The sequence below is a fragment of the Notechis scutatus genome, chromosome 1 (assembly GCF_049901735.1).
Source record: "Notechis scutatus isolate UNSWTSFEM ecotype Mainland chromosome 1, rNotScu1.2, whole genome shotgun sequence".
In the NCBI taxonomy this organism is placed as follows: domain Eukaryota; kingdom Metazoa; phylum Chordata; class Lepidosauria; order Squamata; family Elapidae; genus Notechis; species Notechis scutatus.
In genome coordinates this window covers 115100085-115124858 of record NC_142009.1, presented here as the reverse complement: position 1 = coordinate 115124858, position 24774 = coordinate 115100085, and the positions used below count along the sequence as shown (strand labels likewise).

At 37.4% G+C, this 24774-nt stretch overlaps 1 protein-coding gene across 2 annotated transcripts in view; it reads left to right on the top strand.

Moving 5' to 3' along the window:
• ORC3 (origin recognition complex subunit 3) overlaps positions 1 to 24274 on the top strand; it is a 37068-nt gene extending 12794 nt beyond the window's left edge. For both annotated transcript variants that reach the window (XM_026666540.2, XM_087943688.1), the window contains exons 8-20: positions 666 to 825; positions 2398 to 2511; positions 6073 to 6206; positions 7319 to 7382; positions 12276 to 12392; positions 12912 to 12991; positions 13823 to 13956; positions 16108 to 16187; positions 17324 to 17421; positions 20016 to 20157; positions 21432 to 21548; positions 22762 to 22835; positions 24070 to 24274. In XM_026666540.2, the coding sequence (XP_026522325.2) occupies positions 666 to 825; positions 2398 to 2511; positions 6073 to 6206; positions 7319 to 7382; positions 12276 to 12392; positions 12912 to 12991; positions 13823 to 13956; positions 16108 to 16187; positions 17324 to 17421; positions 20016 to 20157; positions 21432 to 21548; positions 22762 to 22835; positions 24070 to 24175 (1420 nt within the window). In that variant the 3' untranslated portion in view covers positions 24176 to 24274. The remainder of the gene's footprint in view (positions 1 to 665; positions 826 to 2397; positions 2512 to 6072; positions 6207 to 7318; positions 7383 to 12275; positions 12393 to 12911; positions 12992 to 13822; positions 13957 to 16107; positions 16188 to 17323; positions 17422 to 20015; positions 20158 to 21431; positions 21549 to 22761; positions 22836 to 24069) is intronic.
• The last annotated feature ends 500 nt before the right edge of the window (positions 24275 to 24774 follow it).

Below are 24774 nucleotides of genomic sequence, written 5' to 3'. Positions count from 1 at the left end.
CAAATTTAATCCAGAGATGAATTTGCTAAGCATTAATAAAGAATGAAATTCAGAATTCTGTAATTTTGATTAGACTCTTAACTGGCTTATCATATCGTGATTCCACAGCAGTACAAATATAGGTACTAGGCATGCCGTTTATCATCTTACAGCAATAAACACATTCTTGAAAATATCCAGGCATCATCAGTTAAAATCTCACAATCCAAAAAGTTACTATTTGCTGCAGAGCATATTGTTATTCTTCTTAATAGCAGAAGCTGGACAAATCATTAAAATTAGCAGACATGGAGATGATGTGATTTATATACTGGTCAAGGCATTCAGTCTCCTGTTTTATAAATTAAATTAAAACCTTTGTATTCAAACGTGCACGTCAACTAGATCAGATTTCAGACTAAACACAGCTGGTTAGTATAATACGATAGCCAACTAGGGACTTTAAAGGTTCTGTTTCTGATATCTGACTGGGACTACATGGAATTTTACAAACTGCATTTCTCTTTTATATATGTCACATTAATAGATCACCTTAATATATGATGATAAGGAAAATGGACACTTTTGATAAATTCTGTGAACTTGAAATATATGGAAGAAGTCAAATACCATCTGATTGTCTAAATACACATTTAATTTTTCCCAACTGTTTATTTTTCCCTTAGTCATTGTATACATGAATTTCCACTGGTCCTTATTTTTGGAATCGCTACATCTCCGATGGTCATCCATAAGTTGCTTCCTCACTCGGTGTCTTCTTTGTTATGTATAGAACTCTTCCAATCTCTTTCTTCCAAAGAACATTTAACTAAAGTGATTGATAAGGTAATGCTTTTAGAAGAGAAAGTGTTGTATATGCTGGAAATTCTTGATAAAAATTAAAATGTTCATAGCTCTTCATGATTCAAAAAAAAATGTTTTAAAAATAGAGCCCGGAATTATTGTAAGTTGTGGCCGTTATTAAACAGGCCACTACATGACCATGACCAATTTTACAGCTTTTTTGCAGCGGTCGTTAAACGCATACCGCAGTGGTTAACCAAACAGCATGGTTGTTCAGTGAACCTGTTTTCTCCAATGGGAGTTTTTTTTTCCTGAAAACCAGAATAAATCCTCAAAATTGGCAAAAATCCCAAAAAGTACTGTGAAACTCTACAAACTCTACAAACAAATAAATGTAAGCTGGTTGCCAGGTGCCCAAAATGTCACTGTGTGTGTATGTGTGAAACTGCAGTCATTGTAACTTCAAAATCATATCATAGGTAGCTTGGTCATACCTCTGTCATATCTTTGAATGGATGCTAAAAGACCAGTCATTAAGCAAGGACTACCTGTAATATTGTAATTGCCACCTAAATTTCAGATCATAATTCTATGCCTATGTTCAGTAGAATAATTAATTCCATTAGCAGAGCTGAAATTGTAGATGATCCTTTTTTTCTCGCTGGCTCTGGAGTAAATTTTGGGGATGTGGGCAGGAGAGCTATTACTGAAGTAGTTTTCTGCTTGCCGGATATTGGATTTTACTCTCAGGCTTTCAGTGAGCTGTAGATTTATCAAATTAAAATATATTCAGTATGTAAGTAACAATCTGAGATTGCCTAATGAATTCCTGATAGAATAGAATAGAATAGAATAGAATAGAATAGAATAGAATAGAATAGAATAGAATAGAATAGAATTCTTTATTGGCCAAATGTGCTTGGACACACAAGGAATTTGTCTTGGTGCAAATGTTCTCAGTGTACATAAAAGAAAAGATAACATTCATTAAGAGTCAAGAATCATCAACTGGATTTTAATATAAAATGTGTAGAGAAAGTATCACTATAAAGTTAGATGTTAATTAGTCCATGATGTGATGGACACCGAATTACACATGTAATTTTTATGAATATTTGTCTATTTTAAAAAAGGAAATTTAATACAGAATTTTGATTTAATGGTATTCATGGTATTTATATAGTGTTTTAATCAGACCATTTCAGTTACAATTATTTTAATCTTAAAAGTCTATTATACTATTATACTATGTTCTTCCGTTTCAAAATCAGTTTTTTGCACTTACTTAAGAAAATATTTTCTGTACTGTTTATTTGCCTTGGAACTGCTTAAAGTATATTCTGGAATAGTACAGGGTGCACAGACTTGGGTTTTAATTTTATCAAGCCAAGTAGGCCTCCATTTACTCAATCTTATTCTCTGTTCTTTAAAAGAAAATTCAGTTGCTCAGTTCATACCAAAGTCCTAATACTGTTGAATTTAAAAGAACATGTGCCATTATGGGGTTTCCCATTAAGAAACTCTCCAAGATTTGGAGAATTCTAACTGTAGAAATAATTAGTCACCTTATTTCAGAAATACATAATTTATTAATGTTTTTTTTCCCTATATCAGCTACTTCTGACGAGTCAATTTCCATTCAAAATTAGTGAGAAGGTTCTGCAGGTGCTAACAAACATATTTTTGTACCATGACTTCTCAGTTCATAATTTTGTCAAAGGATTTCAGGTAAGTGCTAGTGAAAGTAGCTGACTAACTTTAGAAAGCTGAGTGATGGTAAACTTTGTGTCTAATTTTCACTATGACTGATGACGCTGTGTATGGATGAGAGATTTACTGAATATTCTTGCATACAATAAATTTTCCTACACATTAAAAAGTAATATAAAAGAGAGCAGTATGTGGTAAAGTACTTTTCAGTGACAGCCAGTTTTTAATTTTTAGATAAATTTCTGTATATTCAGTCATAGGAATGTTGTCCCTGTTTACAAACAGTTGGGGAAATGTTACATTGTGTTTTAGGAATCAGGGTGACAGGTACTTAGACCAGTGGTCCCCCAACCCCCAGTCCATGGCATGGCACAGGTGTGCAGCATGCAAGAAACTGGGCTGTGCAAACAGGCGAAGCCTCATCCATGGGATGCAGGTAGCATATGCAAAACACTCTGGTCTGTGGAAAAATCTCTCTTTCTTTGGTCCCTGGTGGCGGCTGGCTTAGACTATCATTTTGTTACTGTGGAAGAGTTCTGATTTTTAACTTTGGGCACGGGGAAGGTAGATCAGAGGCAAAGAACTGCATTGCTGTTTCAGGAACATGGGACAATAGAGCCCTTGTCTCACGAAAATGGCAGAGGTATGTCATCCCTGGATTTTATTAGAAGAAGGAAAATACAGAAATCGAGGACAGGACAGGGGGGACTGGAAATTGCAGCAGCCTACTCTGCTATTAGACAAGATGAACTCAAACAAGAGAAGAAAGGGCTTTTCTTCAGACTGACAAGCTTTACAACCACATCACTTGATTACGGAAATGGTAACTTGAGGCCTACCGGTGTATAAAGTCCATCTTGAAAAACGTCCGTTTAAAGCAGGGGTGGGATCTTACCGACATAACAATTGGTTTGGTGAGCGTGCACTTTGCGCGTGCATTACTTGCAAAGCAACTTCTCCTGCAAGTAATCACCATCTCCTGCTGCCGCGCGGCATTCAGCTATGCCGCGCAAAGCAACTAAGGTAAAAATAAAGGATAGCCTAGAGCCCGGGAAGGTGGGTGGGCCCAACTGAAGAAAAGAAGATATTCAGAGAGAATCGGTTCAGTGTCAGCTGCTCTTCGGAGCTACCGGTTCTATAGAACCGGGCTGAACCGGTAGAATCCCACCCCTGGTTTAAAGATTGGGTCCAGCATGAATTTCCATCAGCAGAAGAGTTTTGATAGAGCAGAGTTTTTTCAGTTGGATGAATGTGGTCATCAGGTGATACTTGGAAATTTCTTTCTCACTTTGTAAGGCTGGAGGATAGTGGTAAAACTGATGCCAAGGGCTACAGAGGGAAGAAGGAACCGGTTGCATAAAAGCAGTTTTTGTCAGAAGACTCATTCTGAGTTTGGAATAGTCTTACCGGCAGAATAAAATTCTGAATGGGTTTGAAGGTTGAATATTCCAAATAAAGAAGTGATCATTGGTAGAATTAGCTGCATATCACAAGGTAGAGAGTTGGCACGAAGAATGAAAAGCAAAAGACCTTGTATCTGACACAGTGAAAAATCATGACACTAATTAACAACGATGTCTCATTAAACAAAGGATCCTGCCACTGTGCAGGTGCGTGCACGCACACACACACACACACACGTCATTTTTTCCCAACAGATGTTAATTTTAGTATTCCTGGTATCTAGTTGTATTTTAAAAAAAAAGGCTAAACAAAACCTGGCTTCTTTTGGTTTTCCTCCTGACCTGCTATTGTCCTTACAATACAAACAAGCCTTTCAAATAATTAAGACACAATTACTCAGTGGTGGTATTTGACCGGTTCGGCCTGGTTCTGGCGAGCCAGTAGGAGCAATGAGCAGCAGAGACCAAACCGGTTCTCTCCACCGCTCTGCTGCTGGGCCCACCCACTTGCCTGGGCTCCCATACTCAACTTTTATCTGCTGAATTTGAAGCGGCAGCTGCTGAAGCGACCAGGATTGTGCAGGCTTGCAGGAGGCGAGTTAGAACACCTCTGCGCAAAGTGTGTGTTTGGTGCGCACGTGCACACAAAGTTCACACAATGTGTGCAAAGCACACCCACCAATCCACGTCCAGTGAACCGGTGGCAACAACAATTGAATCCCACCACTGCAATTACTATATAATAAGCAATAAAATAAACTTAGTTTAATTTCATATATCAGTGGGCGTTTAGAGTGTCCTAGATTGGAACTCAAAAGCCAGTTTGATGCACTGGTTAAGGTACTGGCCTAGAAACCGGGAGACCAGAAAATTCTAGTCCTTGCCTTAAGGCAGGAAGACAGCTGGGGACTTTGGACCAGTCCCTCTTTCAGCCCTAAGCAGAAGGCAATGGCAAGCCATTTACAAAATCTTGCCAAGAATATGGCAAGGACTAGTCCAGATGATTGCCAAGAGTCATCACTAGCTCAAAAGTGCATGCACATGTGCGTACACAAAAGATTGGAACTAAATAGATATTAAGAGCTGTAGTGGCGCAGTGGTTAGAATGCATTGTAGGCTAAAATTCTGCATTCCACTGCCAGGAGTTGGATTCTGACCAGCTCAAGGTTGATTCAGCCTTCCATCTTTGCAAGGTTGGTAAAATGAGGACCCAGATTGTCGGGAGTAATATGCTGACTCTATAAAGTATAAAGCACTTAGGGCTGTAAAAAGCACTCTAGTATAAGTCTAAGTGCTATTGCTAGTGTTATTGCTATTCACACTTACATCCTTAGCTCAGCAGTAAGTCTTTTTTTAGTATCAGACATCATGTTGTGCTTACCTCAGTGATCAAAATTCCTTTTTCTAGAACTTGTGTGCAATTTGCAATTCAAATTGGATAGAAACCACCGAACATGTTTCATTGTATTGCCCTTATTATCAAGGCAGCTGTCATTTTTTCATCTGTTGCGTATTTAAATATTTGCCAAGATGATTAGATACATTTTATCTTGTTTTCCTCTTATCAGACCATAAACCTAACTTTGCATATAATGTACCCACATATTCGGTCACTGTATCAAAGGACAAATTGCTACAGAATTAGATCTGCTATAAAAAAGAATAAATATATCCAGAGTAAGTTAAGTTACACATTATGGAGTTAGAATTTTACATATCATTTTAAATCAGTTTGTTATGCTATATTATTGTCATATTCTTTGTATATGTATGTATATGTGTATAACAATATGTATAATTTTGCTGTCCAACTTTTCTGATAACAAATTGAATTAATGTATATGTGTGCATATTAACAGAATTACAGAAAGGACTTGGAGGTCTTTTAGTCCAGCCTCTTTGCTCAAGCAGGAAACTCTATACCATTTCAGACAAATAGTTGTCTATTCTCTTCTTAAACACCTCCAGTGTTGGAGCACCCAAATTTTTTGGAGGCAAGCCATGTTTATCCTGCTGTCTGATTTACAGCTATATTAAAATGCATATTGTTTCAGCTTCAAAATAACAGTTCAGGAGAATGGATTTATTTTTCTAAAAGCTATAATAATATTTAAATTGTTTTGATCAGTGTTCTTCCAAATTTTCACCTTACTATTGAACTTTCTTGTTCTTACAGCTGTCTCTGTTGGAGCATTTTTATTCACACCCTCTCAGTGTGCTATGTTGCGAAGTACAAGAATCTGAGAAAAGAGTTCAACTTTTATCACACAATCAGTTTGAAAATATTCGAAGATTGCCATCTTTTAGAAGGTACATAAATAACTCTCTAAACTTCTTGTCATTGCATTAAATTATTTTGTCATTTCTTAAATCTTTTTGATTTAAGAAAAAAAAATAAAGCATTGCAATTTGAGGTGAAGGATACAGGCAAATAAATTTTCTAAATTGCACACATGTGCAAATGCATACGATATTCTTCATATTATTTTATTAATTTATTTTTAAAAATATAGGGCCGCTCATCTTAAACGAATAATTCTGGGTAACTAACAACAAAATACCGCAAATGTAAAAACATTATAAAACCAACATAAACCAAGACAAACTATAGCAGAGGTCCTCAAACTTGCCAACTTTAAGACTTGTGGATTTCGACTTCCAGAATTCCTCAGCCAAGCATAGCTGGCTGAGGAATTCTGGGAGTTGAAGTCCACAAGTCTTAAAGTTGGCAAGTTTGGGGACCCCTGAACTATAGCATTAAAAACAACAATAATACAATAGCTAAGGTAAAGTGTAATCACAATAACCAATACACAAAAAGACACATTCTGCTTCTGCTAATATCCAGGCCTTAATGCTTAGAGGAAAAAAAACCATGCCTTCATGATTCCCTAGAAGGCCATCTGGGGCAGGTTATTATATAGGACAGGTGCCACAACAGAGAGTCATGTTTCCTGGGCCCTGCTGGATGATACTGTTCCATAAGAGGGACCCAGAACATGCGCATCCTGTCAAATCTGGTGGAAATGTGATTCTGTGGTCTTTAAAGGTGATAACTAGGACCTTGAATTGAATTTGGAAGCCTACCAGGAGCTGGCACGTACAATTGTGGTGTCATTTGGGAGAACCCAATACTGTATGTGCTGCTGTATTCTGGAGCATCTGATACTTTTGAATGGTTTTGCATGCTGGAAAAGCTGGCACAAGAAATACATTTTTGGAATTGAGTTGAATCTGGTGAGGAACTGCAAAAAAGAAAAACCCACTATATTTCTAGTCAGAAGTTCAGAAGGATATCTCTGATTTCTCTTGTCTAAACCCCTTCCTCATTGTATGATTCAGATTGGAACTATTATTAAAGAGTTGGAAACCTCTAGTTAATTTGCAGGTTTGAAATTAGCTTTTTCTTTTCCTCTGTTCAGATTTGTCGAAAGTCAGGAAGTAGAGAAGCAGGCTGCATTGCTGACAGATGACGAATGTTTAAAGGTAAAATCTAGGACTAAATAAAATCTACAATGTTTCTGATTTCAGTTAAGCAATGCTTCTGTATAACACCCAGAATTTGATTTACATATGTGTGCCTTCATTTCACTCCTCACGTCTTCCAGATCTGCTCCATTGTGAGAATTAAGTGGAAGAATCAGGTTTGCCACTCAAAATTCTTATAAAATGGAAAATGATACATTATGAAATTGTATTTTGATTACAGAGACTATGCACCCTCTTTACTAATTCTTGAACTGTTTATATCTGTTCTGGGGTGGGATTCTACATTCTGTAGAACTGGTTGTTATGATTCTGTCCAGTTCGGAGAACCGGCAAATCGCGCCACTGACTGGCCCCGCCTCTCCCCTCCCCACCCACTCACTTCTTACCTGGCATGTGCACCATCCAACTTGCCTGTTCTGCTGTGCCGGGAGATTTAGATTAGCTAGAAAGCAAGGAAACTGTTGGATTTCTTGCTTTCTAGCTAAACTAAAAGCAAAGCTAAACCTTCCTTAGGACTGAAGCTTCTATTTTTCAGTGCAGACTCAAGTAGCAGATTGCAGAATCATAGATCTCTAAGTGAATCTGTGATTCTGTGAGCAACTCAATCTGCCTGCCTGCTTTGCCTGATTTTAGGTAAAAGTTGCTCTTTTTTTAATAAAAAAATTCAATATTTACATAAATATTTATAATATTTACATACAAGCCATGCCCAGCCAGTCACATGACCACCAAGCCATGCCCACAAATTAGGCCACGCCACTGAACCGGTTGTTAAGAAATTTGAATCCCACCCCTGTATCTGTTCCTTCAAACATAATTAATTTTAGTCATTAGTCATTAATTTTAGTACATTTCAGTCTAGTCTAGTCCAAAAGAAAGAAAAACATACTTCCAAAAAGGTATCTGTTAAAAGAAAAAAGAAGAAAAATATGCTACTATGATGATCGCTTTAAATTTCTCCATGCTTTCTGGAAAAACACCTTGCAGAGAAGAATTTTAAAGCAAGAGGGTAATTTTCTTTGATGAGGGACTGAAAAGAGAAACAGCCTAGAATTCTTATCAGCAAACTCCTGACATCATGAACTCTAACTTCATCTTTTGCCACTTATCACCCATACTAAGGCTGGTGGGAAATTAACTTCAACATATCTAAAGAGAAGAATTTGCCCATTTGTGATTTTGAGACTTAAGGAAAATGTGCAAGGATATTGTATGGATTCAGGAGCTGGTAACTGAATGCTGCATTCTGTTTTCCTCTTAATTTTAACTGTGAAAAATGAAAAGATTCTACATGCCGTGTTCTTTAAAATTTAAAAACTGAACAGCAAGTTGGTGAGCATAATCTGACTACTATAATTTACTTGCTATGATAATTATTCCAGAACAGGACATATTTCAATAACCGCTAGAGAAATAAATTAACATGAGATTCAAAGAGAGGCTGGGATACAGGAACATCAAAAGGCAAAACATAAATCAACTTTATATCAGGCCTTCAGAGGCAGCCAGTACTGATGAAGCTGTTTAAAAACCATATTTTAAAATAGCTGAAAACAGCCACTGTGAATGATGGGTCATAAAAATTCATTTCTGCAATGTCCCTGCATTATTCAAAATGTGTCTTTTTATTCTTTATTAAGTTAGCATTTTAACATAGTGCTTTGATTTAAAACAGTAAACTAAACTAGCTGCTTCATAACTCATACTAACCCAAACATGGATTGTTTTGGTTTTGGCTTAGTACAGTATAATGTGTGACCCCAAGGTTTAAACCTTGTTTAGCAACCACTATAAAAGAAAATACATTTAGCATGATGCATATGTCCTCATTAGGTTTACTCATCAAGCTAAGCCACAATGTAGGTTTGCCTGTGAACCCAACCATTATGATTTGTAAACCATGGTTTACTATTTACCATGTAATATAAGCCCAGTCAATAGCAATTCATAAGGTACAGTTAACTAAATCATGGCTTTCCGATGTGATCCTAGTCACTGAGTCACCTACTGTCATTAAAATAATAGTGAAGTAAAGTTAAATCTAAATGTACTTACTGAGTCACAGTGCCAAACTGCATGGTCTTTGTTCTTGCATACTGCTGTCCCAGGACTTATTGACAAATTGGCTTGCTGGTTAGATGTGATGACAGCTTTGTACTAAGGAAGAAGAACCTGAATGAATTGGGATGTATGAGGAAGAGAGGAATGTGTAAACACAAGACTTATTGATAAATGACATGCCAAAACTTAGAATGTTGTGTTAAAGGCGGATTCAATTAGTGGAACCTATTTGTCGCTTAAAGAAAAACATTGTATATTTGCAGCCAAATACGCATCATGTTTATTTAGAAGCAAGTCCCAGTGAATTTTCTGAAGCTAAATGTTCAAACATAGAAAATATATAATGATAAGATGGGTTTTGAATATTAATGAAGTAAAAGAGACTATGGAAAGATGAATTGATAAGAGCTGGTAAAATCCAAGATTTGATTTTAGAAATACATCTCTTTGTGATTATGTCTGTATTTGACCCAGTCTGAGCAGACAAAAGCCAAATGACAACAACAACAACAAAAATCATACTTCATGATGAAAAACGTTCTCACAGCTTTAGGTTTAATATGCATAAAGATTGTGCTCTTTTTTCATAAAAACGAAGCATTGTTTCTGGAAAAAAACCAATTTTCTTATTTTGTGGATGCTTCAGTTCTTATTGATCTAGAAAAATTATTCACCTGTGGAGTAAAAGTACAGCAATAATGCCGTAAAAGCACCAATGTTTTAATGCTACATTTTTCTATTAAATAGAAAAAAATCTGTTAGATAAGGCTTTCCCAAAACAGTGTTAAATCTTCCTTCTCTGGAAATTGTCTAATTTAATTCAGTTTTATTACAACAGTTGAGTTTAATAATAAAAAAAACCTGTTCTCCCTCCCCCCCCAAAAGAAACAAAGTCGTTCAGCATTAGCAGTTCATCATAGAAAAAAATTGATCTGTTGGATCTCCTCACTAAATTTAAGGAAACTGATGTACAGATGGATTTTAAATATGCAAAGTGGCAAAATGAAATGTATGGGATAGAGCAATACAGGTTTATATTCCCTGGAACAAACAGATGTCTAGCTTCTACCAAACACTTGTCTCTTCCGTGAATTACTATATTTTTTATTGTCCTGTTTTATTATAACACTGAGTCTTCTGGTTCTGTCAAAGATTATTGTAATTTAATATTCCCTATAAGCTGCAAGACATTTAGGACTTGATTCTGCACATCTGCACATTCTGCAAATATTTTTAATTTATTTAATTTATTGGGGGGGGGGGGAGGGGGGAACCCGAGCAGACCCACTCTTCCTGGGGAAAAATGCTTATCTTTCAGCTTACCAGAGATGCAATCCTTGCTCTACTACTTTAAAATGAAGTGAAATGCATCATTAAACTCAGTGAAATTAGAACAAGATATTGTTAATGTAAATGGGATATTTACAATTTTCTTATAACTCCTTTAGCAGTGGAGTCACTAAAATAATTTGGGATTTTTTTCAAGTATAATAATTCAATTTAGCTGTTAGAAATTTGGGGATCATTCAGTGCAATTTGTTTTGAGAAGGGATAGGAATACTAACTGGTGATCTGACTTTCAAATTTTTATTGCTAACCTCATCCCCCTTTTTTCTCTTCTTTTCTTTATAGCTCCCCTTCTAAGCTTTCACTTGTCACAAAAAGGAAATCTCTTTGTGTCAACTTTCAAAGAAAAATGCACCCTAGATAGAATCCCAAATAAAGCAACTTCTACTACTTGTGTAGCAAGTATGAATAGAGGGCACTTGGTTCACCTTAGTTGTATTTAATAAAACGCTTCTCAATTAAAATGATTTCTTTATAAACCGGGACCTTATAAATAAGTCAGATGTTTTGAATGTTAAAAAGCAGCACCTAGGAGGTTTAAGAGTTTATCCATTTATTTAAACTTGTTATGGCTGTCCATTCCAATAGACTCTGGATAGATTACAAAATCTAATACATAGTTAAAACAACGTGGACAAAGCAAGACAGCCTGAACTAAAACCACTCACATAAAACCAGTCACATGATATGCCAGGGCCCACTCCAAACAACATAGCCCCGAGTTTGAGAACCAGGTTTTAAAGACTTCCCAGAACTCCAGGGGAGTGGACTCCATCCTGATTCCCTGATGGGAGATGCTGTTCCAGAGTGCGTGGGACACAACAGAGAAAGTTCGCCTTCTTGGTCCCACAAGATGGTAGCATTTAATAAATTGGACCTGGAATGTACCCGCATACTAGGCTGGCAGAAATAGGAGAGAGGCAGTACCTCAGACAACCAGCCCTTACGTTGTTGTGTAACTAATAAAAGATTCATAATTAATTGGCGTCACGGCGTCGTCACATGACGTATCACGACTTCCCTCCCTTTGCTAAACCAGGTATGGGTGTGGCCAGCATGTGACGCATCTGGCCCACAGGCCATGAGTTTGACACTCTTGAACTATAGATTTAATGAGAAAGAGTTGCCTTGCTGTACGGAAGCTTCTCCTTCAAACAAACACGTTTTCCTAGAATGCCACTGTAGCTGTAAAGGACAGTGTCATGATGCCACCCCCCAAAAGGCACAACTGATTTAAGGAGTTGCTGATAGTTGTCTGACTCTCTGTAATTGTTGTATCCATTCTATGAGATCCAGCAGGAGACATGCTCCAGATCCCATCTGGCAGAAGGGAGTGCCATCTGCTTGCTCATGTATCTCTGAATAAATCCCTTTCAATTTAATTGAGTTTACTTCTGGGTAGAATATAGAATAGCAATGCAATTTGTAAAATAGGTCTGTAATGAGTAAATGACTAATCAGACACTTCCTTTATAATTTTAGGAAACAGCACAAGCATTGCTAAAAGATCTCTATAGTTACCATGAACATTATTTCCCAATTTTGCGGTGTCTTCATGCTTTCACGTCTTCTCTTCCAAAGTATCCATTAGGCAAACAAGTATGTGCTCTTTATTTTATGTCTAATATTTCAAAATCTTGAATTTGGTTTGCAGTCCTCCTGCTTTTTCTTTATTTTGCCTGCACTGCAATAAGGTAAAACAACACTAACTCTTTTTTACTGCCAGGCCACTCAATATATTCAAAGACTGAAGGGCCTTGAAAGTATTTTATAGCCCCTTTGACATTGAAATAATTAGATTTAGTCAAATTGTCCTGGCTTCTTCTGAGAAGTGAATACTGAAAAATTTACCTCAGAGTTGGAAAGAGATAATAAAAAAATACATTTACTGTATGGCAGTGAAAGCAGTTTATTTTTATAGTGTGAATCTGTCCACATTAATTGTATGTACTTTCTTTATTATTATTGAACTAACATTCCTGGATAGTGTAGGACTTGTTTTCCATATCTGAGATCAGTGAAGCCTTACAATTTATAAAGCTTTCATTGTAAGTGACAAATTGGTAAAAATGAGCATTTCATTAATTTGATTTAAAAAAAACATTTCCTGCTTTACAGATCAGAGAGCTGCATTGTGCCTGTTTGGAAAGAAGCGTGTGGGAAAGAGAGGAATATGAGTCTGCTATGCAGCTGGTGAGGTAGCTCTCTTTCCATTTCTTTCTTGTGTTCAAGACATATTAAAGTCTCTATTAGCTATTTAAGAAGAACTTGGGGTTGGAAAGAGGAGTAGTGGTTTGGGTTTTTTTGTTCGTTTGCTTCATTTTTTTGGCAACTGATCATATGTTTTTATATAAAATAAATGTTTTTAATTTAATGTGTGTCCTTTGTTAGTGGGATTGCCAGCTGGATTGCATAGCCAGGTTCTAGTTTTTTTTTCTCATTCAGACCACTTGATCTTTGGATGAAACTGTTCAGTTCATGGGTCTGCTTAAATTTTTATCCTTCAGTCTTTTCTCCAAGGACTCAATGGAACAACCCTTTGAACTCTGTTAATCCAGTGATTAAAATAAAAATGTAGACATTTGAACCAGAATCATCATGATCCAGGCCTAATACATTAATCAGTATACCATTCAAGCTGTCTTATGGCACATTTATGTATGTAAGCCCAGAAATATGTTCTTCCTGGTTAGACTTTATTTCTGTAACTAATATTGAGATGTGTTAATTTGTATGCTCTCAAAGATAGGAAGGCATACCTGATAGGACAGGATGGTAATGCTGAGATGAGAGTCACATTTGTCAGAAGGATGTCCTTGCAGATAGCTGGTCATCTGCATCCTTTTAGAGGGTCCTTGAAGCAAGAATAGGATGACTGATTATTTCCCTATTGCTAAGACCATGTCATGCTTATGTTGTGCAGTCACCAGTTGTCAAGCTCAGTTTGCGGGAGACTATCTTTTGTAGTACATTTGCCTACCCTTGTCTTGCTATACCCTTTTGTTATATTCTTGGTTTCTTTTTTTTAGGATGTTGGCCAAGGATGAGTTGGTGGCTATTCTTGAAAAATGTGTGGACATTCTTATATCCTCTTCTGCAAAGTGTCTTAGAAAGGCTTTAGAAAAATTGGAGAGATACGTGCATCTACTGAATAATCTTGAAGGTACTGAAGTTTTGTTACATCTTCTAATTCCATTGTTATTTTCTGCATCCAAACCCACTGAAGAGATGTAGAAAATACTCTCGTTATAAAAAGAAATGCCTGGCATTATGAGAACAAATAAGGAATAAGTTGGCTGGTCCCTTAAGATATTTTAGGCTTCCAAATAGTAAAAAGAAGTCCACTTGTTAATGTTGAATTTACCCCATTAGCTTGAGAATTGAAACAATAATGGATAGATTGCAATATAATGGATTGCATTTTAAAGTGACATTTCTTGAGGAGCATAATGACTTTTAGCTAAATCGTTGCATTGTTTTTGCTGTTATTGGTCAACTCAGCATAAAACTTCACTCTGCAAAACTGAAATGTTTTAAATGCCAGAAGTTGAAGAAAGACAAATAATCAAGGATTGATTGAAATTAAAAGGCAGGTTGTGGCTGAAGGTAACGAAATATTTCATAATGATAACAGCAGTTCATCAATGGAACCAGTTACAAGGAAGCGGTGGTCTCTCCTTTACTCAGCATCTTCAGAAAAAGACTGGGCAAATGTTTGTTGGATGATGCTCTTATTTGGATTCAAGGACATAGTGAGGGGAGGGAGAAAAGAGATTCAGAGGCCTACATGGATCTGATTCTGTGTAATTCTGTGACTACTATTGTATTCCTGGCATATTTAATGGAATTGCATGACGTGTTAATTACATCTTACCCAGTAAAACAATTATGGGGATTTCCAAACTCAGATTTCCCTTGCTGTGCTACGGTGTTGGAAATAAACTGAAAAGGAATCCACCTTCCTTGCCTTTTCCTCCTTTCTTTGAAAACTTTACCCCATTTTTTATTTGACCAGTTCAGAATCTAGAGATAAGCTTTTAGATTCCTCATTGGCTTTTTTTCTGTCTGTTATAGTATCGCATATACCAAAGGAATGGGTTCTTTGAGTTATAAGAAATAAAGATCTGGGAAAGATGACAAGAATTAGGTAGTCAATATGTGCAATGATTAAAAAAAAAAAGGATTATTATTTTAAACATAATTTCAGGTTCAGTTATATAGATAGATAAAATTACAAATATGAGTATCTAAAGGGACAAAACATCAGAACTAGATAAAAATCTTGCATACATACCTCAGAGAGCTATTTTTGAACATTGTATTTGTGTTTTATGTTTTCAGTTGGACTCTACTGCAGTTGTGGGATTCAATTTTTTTTACTAACGGTTCTGTGGGTGTGGCTTGGTGGGCATGGCAGAGGATGGATACTGTAAAATCTTCAGTCAGAGGTGGTGTTTGCCGGTTCTCTGAACTACTCAAAATTTCCACTACCGGTTCTCCAGAACTGGTCAGAACCTGCTGAATAGCCCCTCTGCTCTACTGTCTTAAACCATGCAGATTTTTTGACTGTATGACATACACATATAGCTAGTGAAGGAAGCAGGCTCTGTATATGTTAAAAACAATAACTAAAGCTGCCTGGAAGGCATTTGAACTGAATTTTGTAATTTCTGAGAAATATATGCAATCCATTATATTAAGCCCTTCCCAGCAAGGCTTAATACGGGATTAAGTGTTGCAGAGGGATCTCACAGTGTTGCTTCATTTTATCTCTCATTTTTCTTTGAATAAATCCTTAATCTTATTTTGTTTGATTGTAGAAAGCCAGAGGAGAGGAGGGGTGGAAGATAACAGATCCCCCCCTCAAAAAAACAAAAACAACACGCTGGATTCGATGTTTATTTGTATTTATATGCATGAAATTACTTACTAAATCCTAGATCCCATGGAGTTCTTTGATTTCGATTGCCATCTCCAATGTCACCTTCAGTGAAAGATCTCCCAGTCCTCCGAAATCCCATTGGGGTGGTGGTGTTGCTGAATATGGGTCTCGAAGTCCATCCAACCAAATCCCACCTCTTTTTCAGCTAGTGCATAGAGTAAGGGCCTTCAAACTTGGCAAGTTTAAGACTTGTGGACTTCAACTCCCAGAATTCCTGAGCTAACATGACTGGAGGAGGAATTCTGGGAGTTGAAGTCCACAAGTCTTAAAGCAGCCAAGTTTGAAGACTCCTGGCATAGAGCTTCTTCTTTTCTCGGTTGGATCCTTTATGGAAGATAATTATACTTGCTGTTTTTCTTATACAAATCACAGAAGCCAATGGTGATCAAGAAAAATCCATATCCTCACTGGAAGAGCTTCAGAAGAAAACAGATCTGTATCATCTTCAAAAGGTCAGCATATTTAACTGTTGACTTTGTGATTCTAATGTTACTAATAAGTTGACTGGTATATATAATATACCCTCTGAAATTAAAACTAATAAAGGAAGACATTTCAGCTTGAACCAAATGCAGGATTAGAATTTTAATATATCCCAACATGGGAAGAGAAAATGCTTTTCCAGAGGGTACTTATTAGTTGCTCTTTACCATGCCTGCACAGTATTTCTGAATTATCCTAATACCCATATACATTACATATGCAAGCTAACTAATTCTGGTGTTGCAGTTTCAGTTTTATTTTGTAAAATTGTTTCTGTCTTTCTGGTTTCCTCTCAATCTCTTTCTGCCCTGCTTGTTATTCCTTACATTATTTACAAAAGGAAAAGAGGACATTGATGAAGTTTGTACGTGTGTGTGTGTGTGTATGTGTGTGTATGTTAATTACCTGTTTTTATTTACCAGATTCTCTGATTATATCTCATATGCATGTAAGTCTGCTATAAAAATATAACAGCTATTCCAGTAAGAATAATAGTAACAGCTCCAGGTCTCCTATAATCAAGTAACTGGAGAAATGGAAAGACAGCCTTTGCCTGGCTGGCCAACTATGGTGTTGTTCAGAAAAACAGAATTAAAATGATTGCTTAGATCACTGTGTGTTATTTGCTCTTTTTGTAAAAGAATTGTGTAACTAAGAGGTGCACTTTAATATCTAAGAACCATCCAGTATTTCTATAGTTGTTTGCTTTTGTTAGATTTATGTCCCCCGTTTCCTGCAGGAGCTCAAAGTAGCTTATATGGCACTTCCTTTTCCCACAACAACCACTCTTTGCAGTAGTTTTGATTGAAATAATAACTGGCCCAAAATAACTCTGCAAGCTTCCATGGCTAGAGATGGACTTGAACCTAAATGTCCCAAGGTATAATTTAATACCCTAATCACTTCTATCTTGGTCAAAGTATCTGCATTTCTGTATGATCAATAGTTGCAAAAAAAACAGCTGGTGCTAATTTAAAGAATAGACATTTCTTAAACAATTGAAGAAGCAATTCAAAGGACATTTGGCTGCACACATACAAAAAATCTGCTTAGTACATAATGTGGAAATGCCTATGGAGATGATCAGTACTGCTTTGTGTTGTAGACTTTGTTGGAGATGAAAGAGTCAAGGAGAGTAAAGAAACTAACAACATTTGAAATGCTCCGTTTTGAAATTGTTGACTTTATAGATGGCCTTGTGAGGTGAGTATTGCTTTTTTCTAAGGAGCTTGTGAAATCCATTTTGTCTGTTTCAACCTTTCCAAAGGAAGGGAAAAATTTTGCTGAATTGAAAATAGGGTCTGCAAATAAGTTGGTAAGGACTATTGTTTGCCTATGTACAAAATAATTACAAAGCATGAGTAATATAGAAATCATTGCACAATTTTACATAATAAGTTTATTGGTAGGAAAAAGCTATGAATTTAATGGATTGTAGTTTATAAGGCAGTACACCAAAATTAGAAAGAGAGGGTTTGGGGGCTGCAGATTGCCCAATTTGTCAAAAATATTTGGGACTAAATTATTAGATGTCTGCCACCAGCCAATTTGACATAATTGCTGAGTTCACTTCTGACCTCACACAGAGGCATGTTTTAATTTTTAGGATAAGGTTGCCCTTTATATTTAAGTGGCATTAAGGGTCCAAATAAAATAACTATGACAAAGAAATGAGCAAGACCAAGGCAACCAATAAATTTGATCTTAATTTCATTAATATTTTAATTTAATTTAACATTAATCATATGCAGTTGATTCCTCCTTCTGTATTTAATATTATTCCTTCTGTATATAATAATTTTCCACTTCTGTCATATTCAACTTTATAATTTGATGGTAAATTTTCAGGATGCCCAAGGATTTCAGAAGCTGTAAACAATCTCCTTGCTTACTTTGATGATAATGTAGACAGTCTTTTCAGTGGTGGCTTTGCATTTATGGAATTACATTGCCTCAGTACTTTGGAGACATGGCTACAGTATTGTTTTTTGAGAACCACTCTTCTTGGGAACGAGGGTTATAACAATATTGATTAATGAAGTTTTAAGTGTGACTTATTTCCAGTCTACATTTGACTTATGAACAGTCTTCTAGGATAAGTCCATATCTTTAAAAAGAATATTCTGATTTGAGCAAAAGGAAATACTAAAAGAACGAAACAAAAAGAATAGAAGCTGAGGAAATATGTGTTTATTACCGTATTTGCCGGCGTATAAGACGACTGGGCGTATAAGACGAGCCCCCAACATTTCCACTCAAAATATAGTTTTTGTTATATACTCGCCGTATAAGACGACCCCCCCACTTGGAGGCATGCTTTTCAAGGCAAAAAAGTCGTCTCATACGCCGGCAAATACGGTAAGTTGTAACACTTGGGGTATTCTGGATATAATTCTTGATTGACACCCCCAACCCCTTTCCCCCAAACTTACAAAGCCACCAAAATGCTTTAGTGAGGCAGCTTCGCCTTTCTCAGGCTGGCACTCAATTCCTCTCCCTTTCTTTGTGACAGCCCCCGCGTGCGTGCCATCGGGACTCCAAGGGTGGGGGATGGACAGCTGCCAACTCTCTCTCTGTGTGTGTGTGTGTGTGTGTGGTGTGGAGGGTAATTCCGGCTATCTCTGGCCTCCGCTCGGTTTTAAAGTCGCTTGGCCGGTTCCCAAGTCGCAAGCGCGCGCTGGCCGGGAGACGCGGCGCCGGGTGGAAGCTCGGTGCAGGGGAGGCAGATCTTTCTCTCTTAAGCGGGGAGGGGAGGAGGGGACAAGAGGAGGGACGGGACGGGACAGGGGGCGGGAGGAGGGCGCTCGCCTTCTTCCACCGCCCACCGGACCCTTTTCTTCCCAAGGGGACCCTGGAAAGCAGCTCGGGAGCCGGGTGGCCCTGCCCAGCGGGGTCCCATCAGGAACTTCCTGAGGACACCCCCCCCCCCGCCCCAAGCACAGCCCTCCCGGTCTTTCAAAGAGGGAGGGAGAAGTGGGAGGAGCAAATTGCCGCCCCCCGCCCCGCTGCCCAGAAGGAGGGGTGCCACAGTCCACCCCACCACCTTCTCCCCCCACTCCCCGGGCCATTACGCGGCTCGGGGCTGGCTGGGTGAAGCGGCCCCGCCAGAGACCCTCCCGCTCCACCCCCACCCCACCTCCAGATTGGCCTCCGCAAGCGCCCCGAGCTGGGCGGAGGGTGGGTGGGTGGGTGGGTGGGTGGGAGGAGGAGGAAGAGAGACTCCGGCTGGGCTTGAAGGGGCTTCGCAAGTTGCGGAGCTCCGCCCCTGTCGCTCTTGCACCAAGTGACAATGTATTTACCGGCGTATAAGACGACCCCCCACTTGGAGGCATTTTTTTTAGGGCAAAAAAGTCGCCTTATACGCCGGCAAATACGGTAATAATATATTGCGGGATTTCGCAGGCCAAAAAAAGCTTATTATTCTGATTTTAGAGTGAAACCAGTTTTAAAAAATCTGATCCAATGTGTGGTTGCTCCAAATGAATAATAGAATTAAAATCTGAAGAGTATAGTGAAAATGGGCAGACATTGGTATTATTAAATAATTTTATATATGACTGTAGAATGTTTCTGTTTTAATTGAACTTGTCAGAGGGTTGTAGAAAATTTGATATCACTACTTTTTTTAAAGAGTTAACATTGTCTGTGAAGCCTGCAATTAAAAAAATTTTAACACTTAAAAGCTAAAATTGGGTGTTATAACATACACGTTGCTTATTTTCTGAGGTTTATGATAGAATTAGGAGCTGAATTCAATAAATATCCTTCTCTCTTACCATTTTTGTGTGCTATTTTAGGAATTACCTTGCACCTGCAGAGATGCAAACATTGCATGAGGTGATGTATTTCAGTGCAGCTAATACCCTCCGAGAGCATTTAAATGCCACCCCACGTGCTGCTCTTCACACTGCTCTCAACAATCCATACTTTTATCTTAAGGTAGGAAATAAGAGCAAGGCAAATAGTCTTGTAGCCTCATTTCTTATCACACACAAACTATTGAAAGTTGAAGAATTTAATCAGTTTGTCCATTTCTCATGCCACTGTTTTCCACATTAGTTAAAGCTGTAAGAGCTCTGCAACCTACTAAGTACTTCCTTGTCTTCACTTATCAAGGATTTTAACATTTCCCCCCCCTAAAAATACAGGAGTCTGATCCTAAGCAAAATCTACAGCAAACGTAACATTTTAAATACAAAGAAAATAAAGAGACTTCTCAGAAATACAGTAGCATTACTATTGTAGAAACATTCTAAATCATTAGGAAAATGTCGGTAAAATATTTCTCCGTATCATTTTATTATTGGAAAATTATGATAAATTTATAGATATGTCCTTGGAGGGGGAGGGTCAGCGGCTGACCCCAGCTGATCCCCGTGAAAGCTAAGCAAGTCTACACCTGATTGTACTAGAATGAAAGACCATTAGAAAATTCCTAGACTAGAACCAAACTAAAAAAGAACAATCTGGAAGAAGCCACAGGCAATCTACTCCTTCATTGCTGCCAACCAGAGGAATGTGACAGAGTAGTTACAGCCACACTGATGCAAATATGCATTTACTAGTACACAGATGGCAAAATATTTAGACATTGCTATAAAGTACTACAGAAATGTCCAAGATTTTGTACTGAAATAACACTTTAGAGCAAATGTTAAAAATCATGCTAACTTCCCTGTATTTGTTGCTTGTGGCTACAAAAAAATAATAATTATAAACAGGATAGTTACAGCTCCTGGAGAGGATATCTGGACCACTGACAGCTCAGTCCAAGGAACTCTTACTTTGCAATCCTAAGGGCATCCCAGATAGTAGGGAATAACTGGACACATACATGAAGTTTAGCTTGGTTGGCTTTATCTGAGATAGTTGCCTTCTGCATTAAAAAAAAGATTTTTTCTTCCTGGCATCTATTGCAGTGAGCCAGAGGGGCGAGAAAATTGATCTTGTAAGATGGAATGGACAAGTAAATAGCCCCATAAACAGAAACAGTTGCAAATTTTCACTTGCAACTGCCTGGCCTGCTGTAATTACATTGGGGGGAGTCTGTCGCTATTTTTTAAGGTTCACTTAACACAGCTTTGGGAAAATTATGCCTGCATTAGCACTGTGATGTTGAGAAGCTGCCATGTGCATTATAACACACCAGTTATAGCTGGGATGAGGGTATCATTACCACATCAATCACAATGATTGTGAATTTTATTTATCAGGAGGACGCCTTGAAATGTGGTGCAGAATCCATTTCTGGTGCAGCTCCTGATATTTGTATAGCATACAAGCTTCATTTGGAGTGTGGCAGATTGATTAACCTGGTTGACTGGCTGGAGGTAGGTAAAATGATTCAGTGGACATCTGCTATTCTTCTGGATGTTTTTTTAAGCCGCTCATTCATGCTATTAGATTCAGTATAAAACTCTACAGTGCCTTCAAGTCTAATCTTTATACCAGTATAAGATTCACAATTCCAAGTTTTGGTGATATTTTATTACTGAAGAGCAACTACACATCATTGGAGTTTGTTTTAAAGGACAGGGAGATGCTCCTTAATGGGTTTAATTTTCTGGAGGAAAATAGCACAGAACTTGCCTTCTGTTTTGTGAAGTTGGAACTTTGGGGAGAATGGAAACAGTAACAGCTCATTGTTCCCTCTGGCAAAATGAAGGAAAGGTCTCGTCATTTCTTTGTGAGACCCAGCTAGTGCCACCTTTTCTTCCACCAAGGTAGAAGAAAGGCCATGAAATTTTTCCTTTCATGAACTGGATTTTTGCAGAATATGCCAGCCATAATTTGTTGCTCCTTTTTGCAAAAACGGGAGGGAGAATAAAACATTTTTATTCTTTTTGCAAGCAATTGCGGTGTTTTTCATATTTTAACTCATAGGAACAAAGTTTTCTTTCATCCATAGGAGGTTATTTTTTGCCTTTAAATTTGGGCAAGTAATTTCTGGAGTTTCTCACAGCATCCCAATAGAAATGAAAAAAACAAAAACCCATTTCTCTTCAGTTGTGGTAAGAAGATAATAGCTTTACTTTTTCCTGTATTGCTGCTGATTTTGGCATAAACACAATTTTAAAAAATGTTCTATCTATGGAGAAAAAAAATAGAGATTGAGTTTTGTTGGATACCTGCAGTAGCCCCAGGCTACATTCCTTTAGTAAATAGCAAAAATAACCAAGTTTAGAACTATAATGGATAAGAACTGAGACGAATAATGAATGTGGATAATAAAGCCAATCTTTTACCTCTGCTTAGGATTCTCATTTGCTTTTGTTTCATCTTTATGGTTACCCAATTAACTTAGGATGGAAACTATTTTGCAACTTGCGATATTTGTTCTGGAATTTAATTGAAATATTTGAGAATCTTTGTTAGGCAATAAATTTATATTTTAAAAAATCCCACATTAAAATATATACAGGTATTCTCTCTCCGTTTCCTTGTTCGTCTTTGATGCCTCTAACAATGACAGTGTAATATGTAAGCTAGGATGTAACTTTGTACAACTTTTCCGAATGCTTTTATAACATGTTATTTCTCTAGGCTTTTTCAACAGTTGTAACTGCAGCTGGAAATACAGATTCCCCAGTCAAAAACCAGACAGATGACATTATCCAGTATCCTTTTTTTGATATTCTTCTAAGAAAATCTATCTGCAAACCACAGTATTTCTCTCTGAAAATTATCTTTAGATTGTAAATAAAGAGAGCAAAGTAAAACATTGTAGAGCTTACACCAAGCTAAGGATTGGTTAAGGTTTTAGAGGATGAAATCAAAATTCAGAATAACCTTGACCGATTTGAACTGTATGCCAAATCTGGGAGAATAATGTTCACTCTGACAAGTATAAGGCTATGCACCAGGGTTGGATTAGGGAAACCTGGGCAGCAGTATGAAGACCTAGAGCTACCAGCAGACCACTAGTTGAACACAAGCGAAATGCAACAATGAAAGGAAGCCCAATAGAATGAGCTTTATTCTCTCCAAATCACAGAAAATACTTGTGTTATACTTGTACTGGTTAAATTGCATTTGAATTATTGCACCTATTTTTGGACATTAAGGGAGTGGGTTCGGAAGACCTCTGTAAGGTGTAGAAAATGTTGGACATATTATTTTGTACAGGGAAGAAAAAAAATCAGAATTCAGTTGGAAGGCAGTCCCTCTGGCAAGAGCTGTTTAGTGATGGAGTAGCCTACTGAGAACAGCTCTGAATTCTCAAGGTTTCCAAAGAGGTGCTGAATGATATAATTTAGTGGCTTACTGCACTGAGCATAGGATGTTTGACTAAACCACCTATATCTCTTTGCTCATACACATCAATTCTGTTTTGCAGAAATATTTACAATTTCTATGTGTAACAGAGCTCACCCAGTCTTTGATTTAGATGTGATCTTCCCACGCTAATATTTCAGCGTTTAATTCAAATGAATGCTGCTGTTTCAGATTAGTCTACTATATAGTAGCATGCAAGGTGATCTACTGAGAAATCTGGAATGTTAACAGGTTAATGAGGAAATAAAAATAACTTTCTGGGAACTTTAGGGCAGATTATTGAGGATGCTGAGCAGTACACGCAAGCAGGAAAAAGGGCTTTATCACAGAGTAAATAACCCACCCTACCTAACCTATTCTTGAAGATGAATTCTAGAGATATCCAAATTTTCTGTGTTAATTGAAGATGTATTACTTGGTAGATTGAGCATACATGTAGGGCTATTGCAAAGAAAGGTGAGCAATCTATAAATGTGCTAAACTGTGTTGTAAACCATCCCAAATTTGTTCTGTATGTGTAGTAAATTATTAAATCTTGATTGATGGAAATGCCATTTCCTTGACTAAAACTCCAAGTGCTCGGTTCATTAGAGCAGTATCAGAACTGGAATTTTTGGGATTCATAAAACCCACAAAACAGAAAACGGATCATGTGGCAAGGCTGACATGGGGTAGTTGTTAATATGCAGTTTTTGTGCAAATAAAAGCTAGTCTATGAAACGATTCTGTAGTAGTAAGAGAAATATTACCCACTGTAATGGCAATAAAGTATACAAAATGACTTCCTGGGTTTTGCTTCTTTTCTAAGTAGGCATAGAAGTATCTACTTGCATAGAAGCAAGATAACGAGACACATTTTGGATTAAGATAACTTTTTAAGATTTTTCAAGCAGGGGGTGCCAGTTCAAGCCCATCTCTTCATCACTTAACCATCTATTTCTATTTTATGTTCATCATGCTGAATAGTTAGTTACTTGGACAATATATTTCCCTCCCTTTAAACTATTCTTTGAACAGTCTAATTTTTTTCTGCAGAGATCTTTGTTATTTTAAAACCAGCTATTTATACAAGATAGCTCTAAATTGCAACACATGCTCAATCTGGACAGTTGATGCTTAAATTTCTGTACACGGAGAAATTGGACATAGTTGAAACTCCTAAAGTTAAAAAAAAAAAGGTTAAGATTATCCACATACACTCCCAACATGTAGCTGACCTTGGTTCACCTGGTTTATTCACTGTTTTCAATTTATTGCTACCTTCCATATTATCAAGGCAGC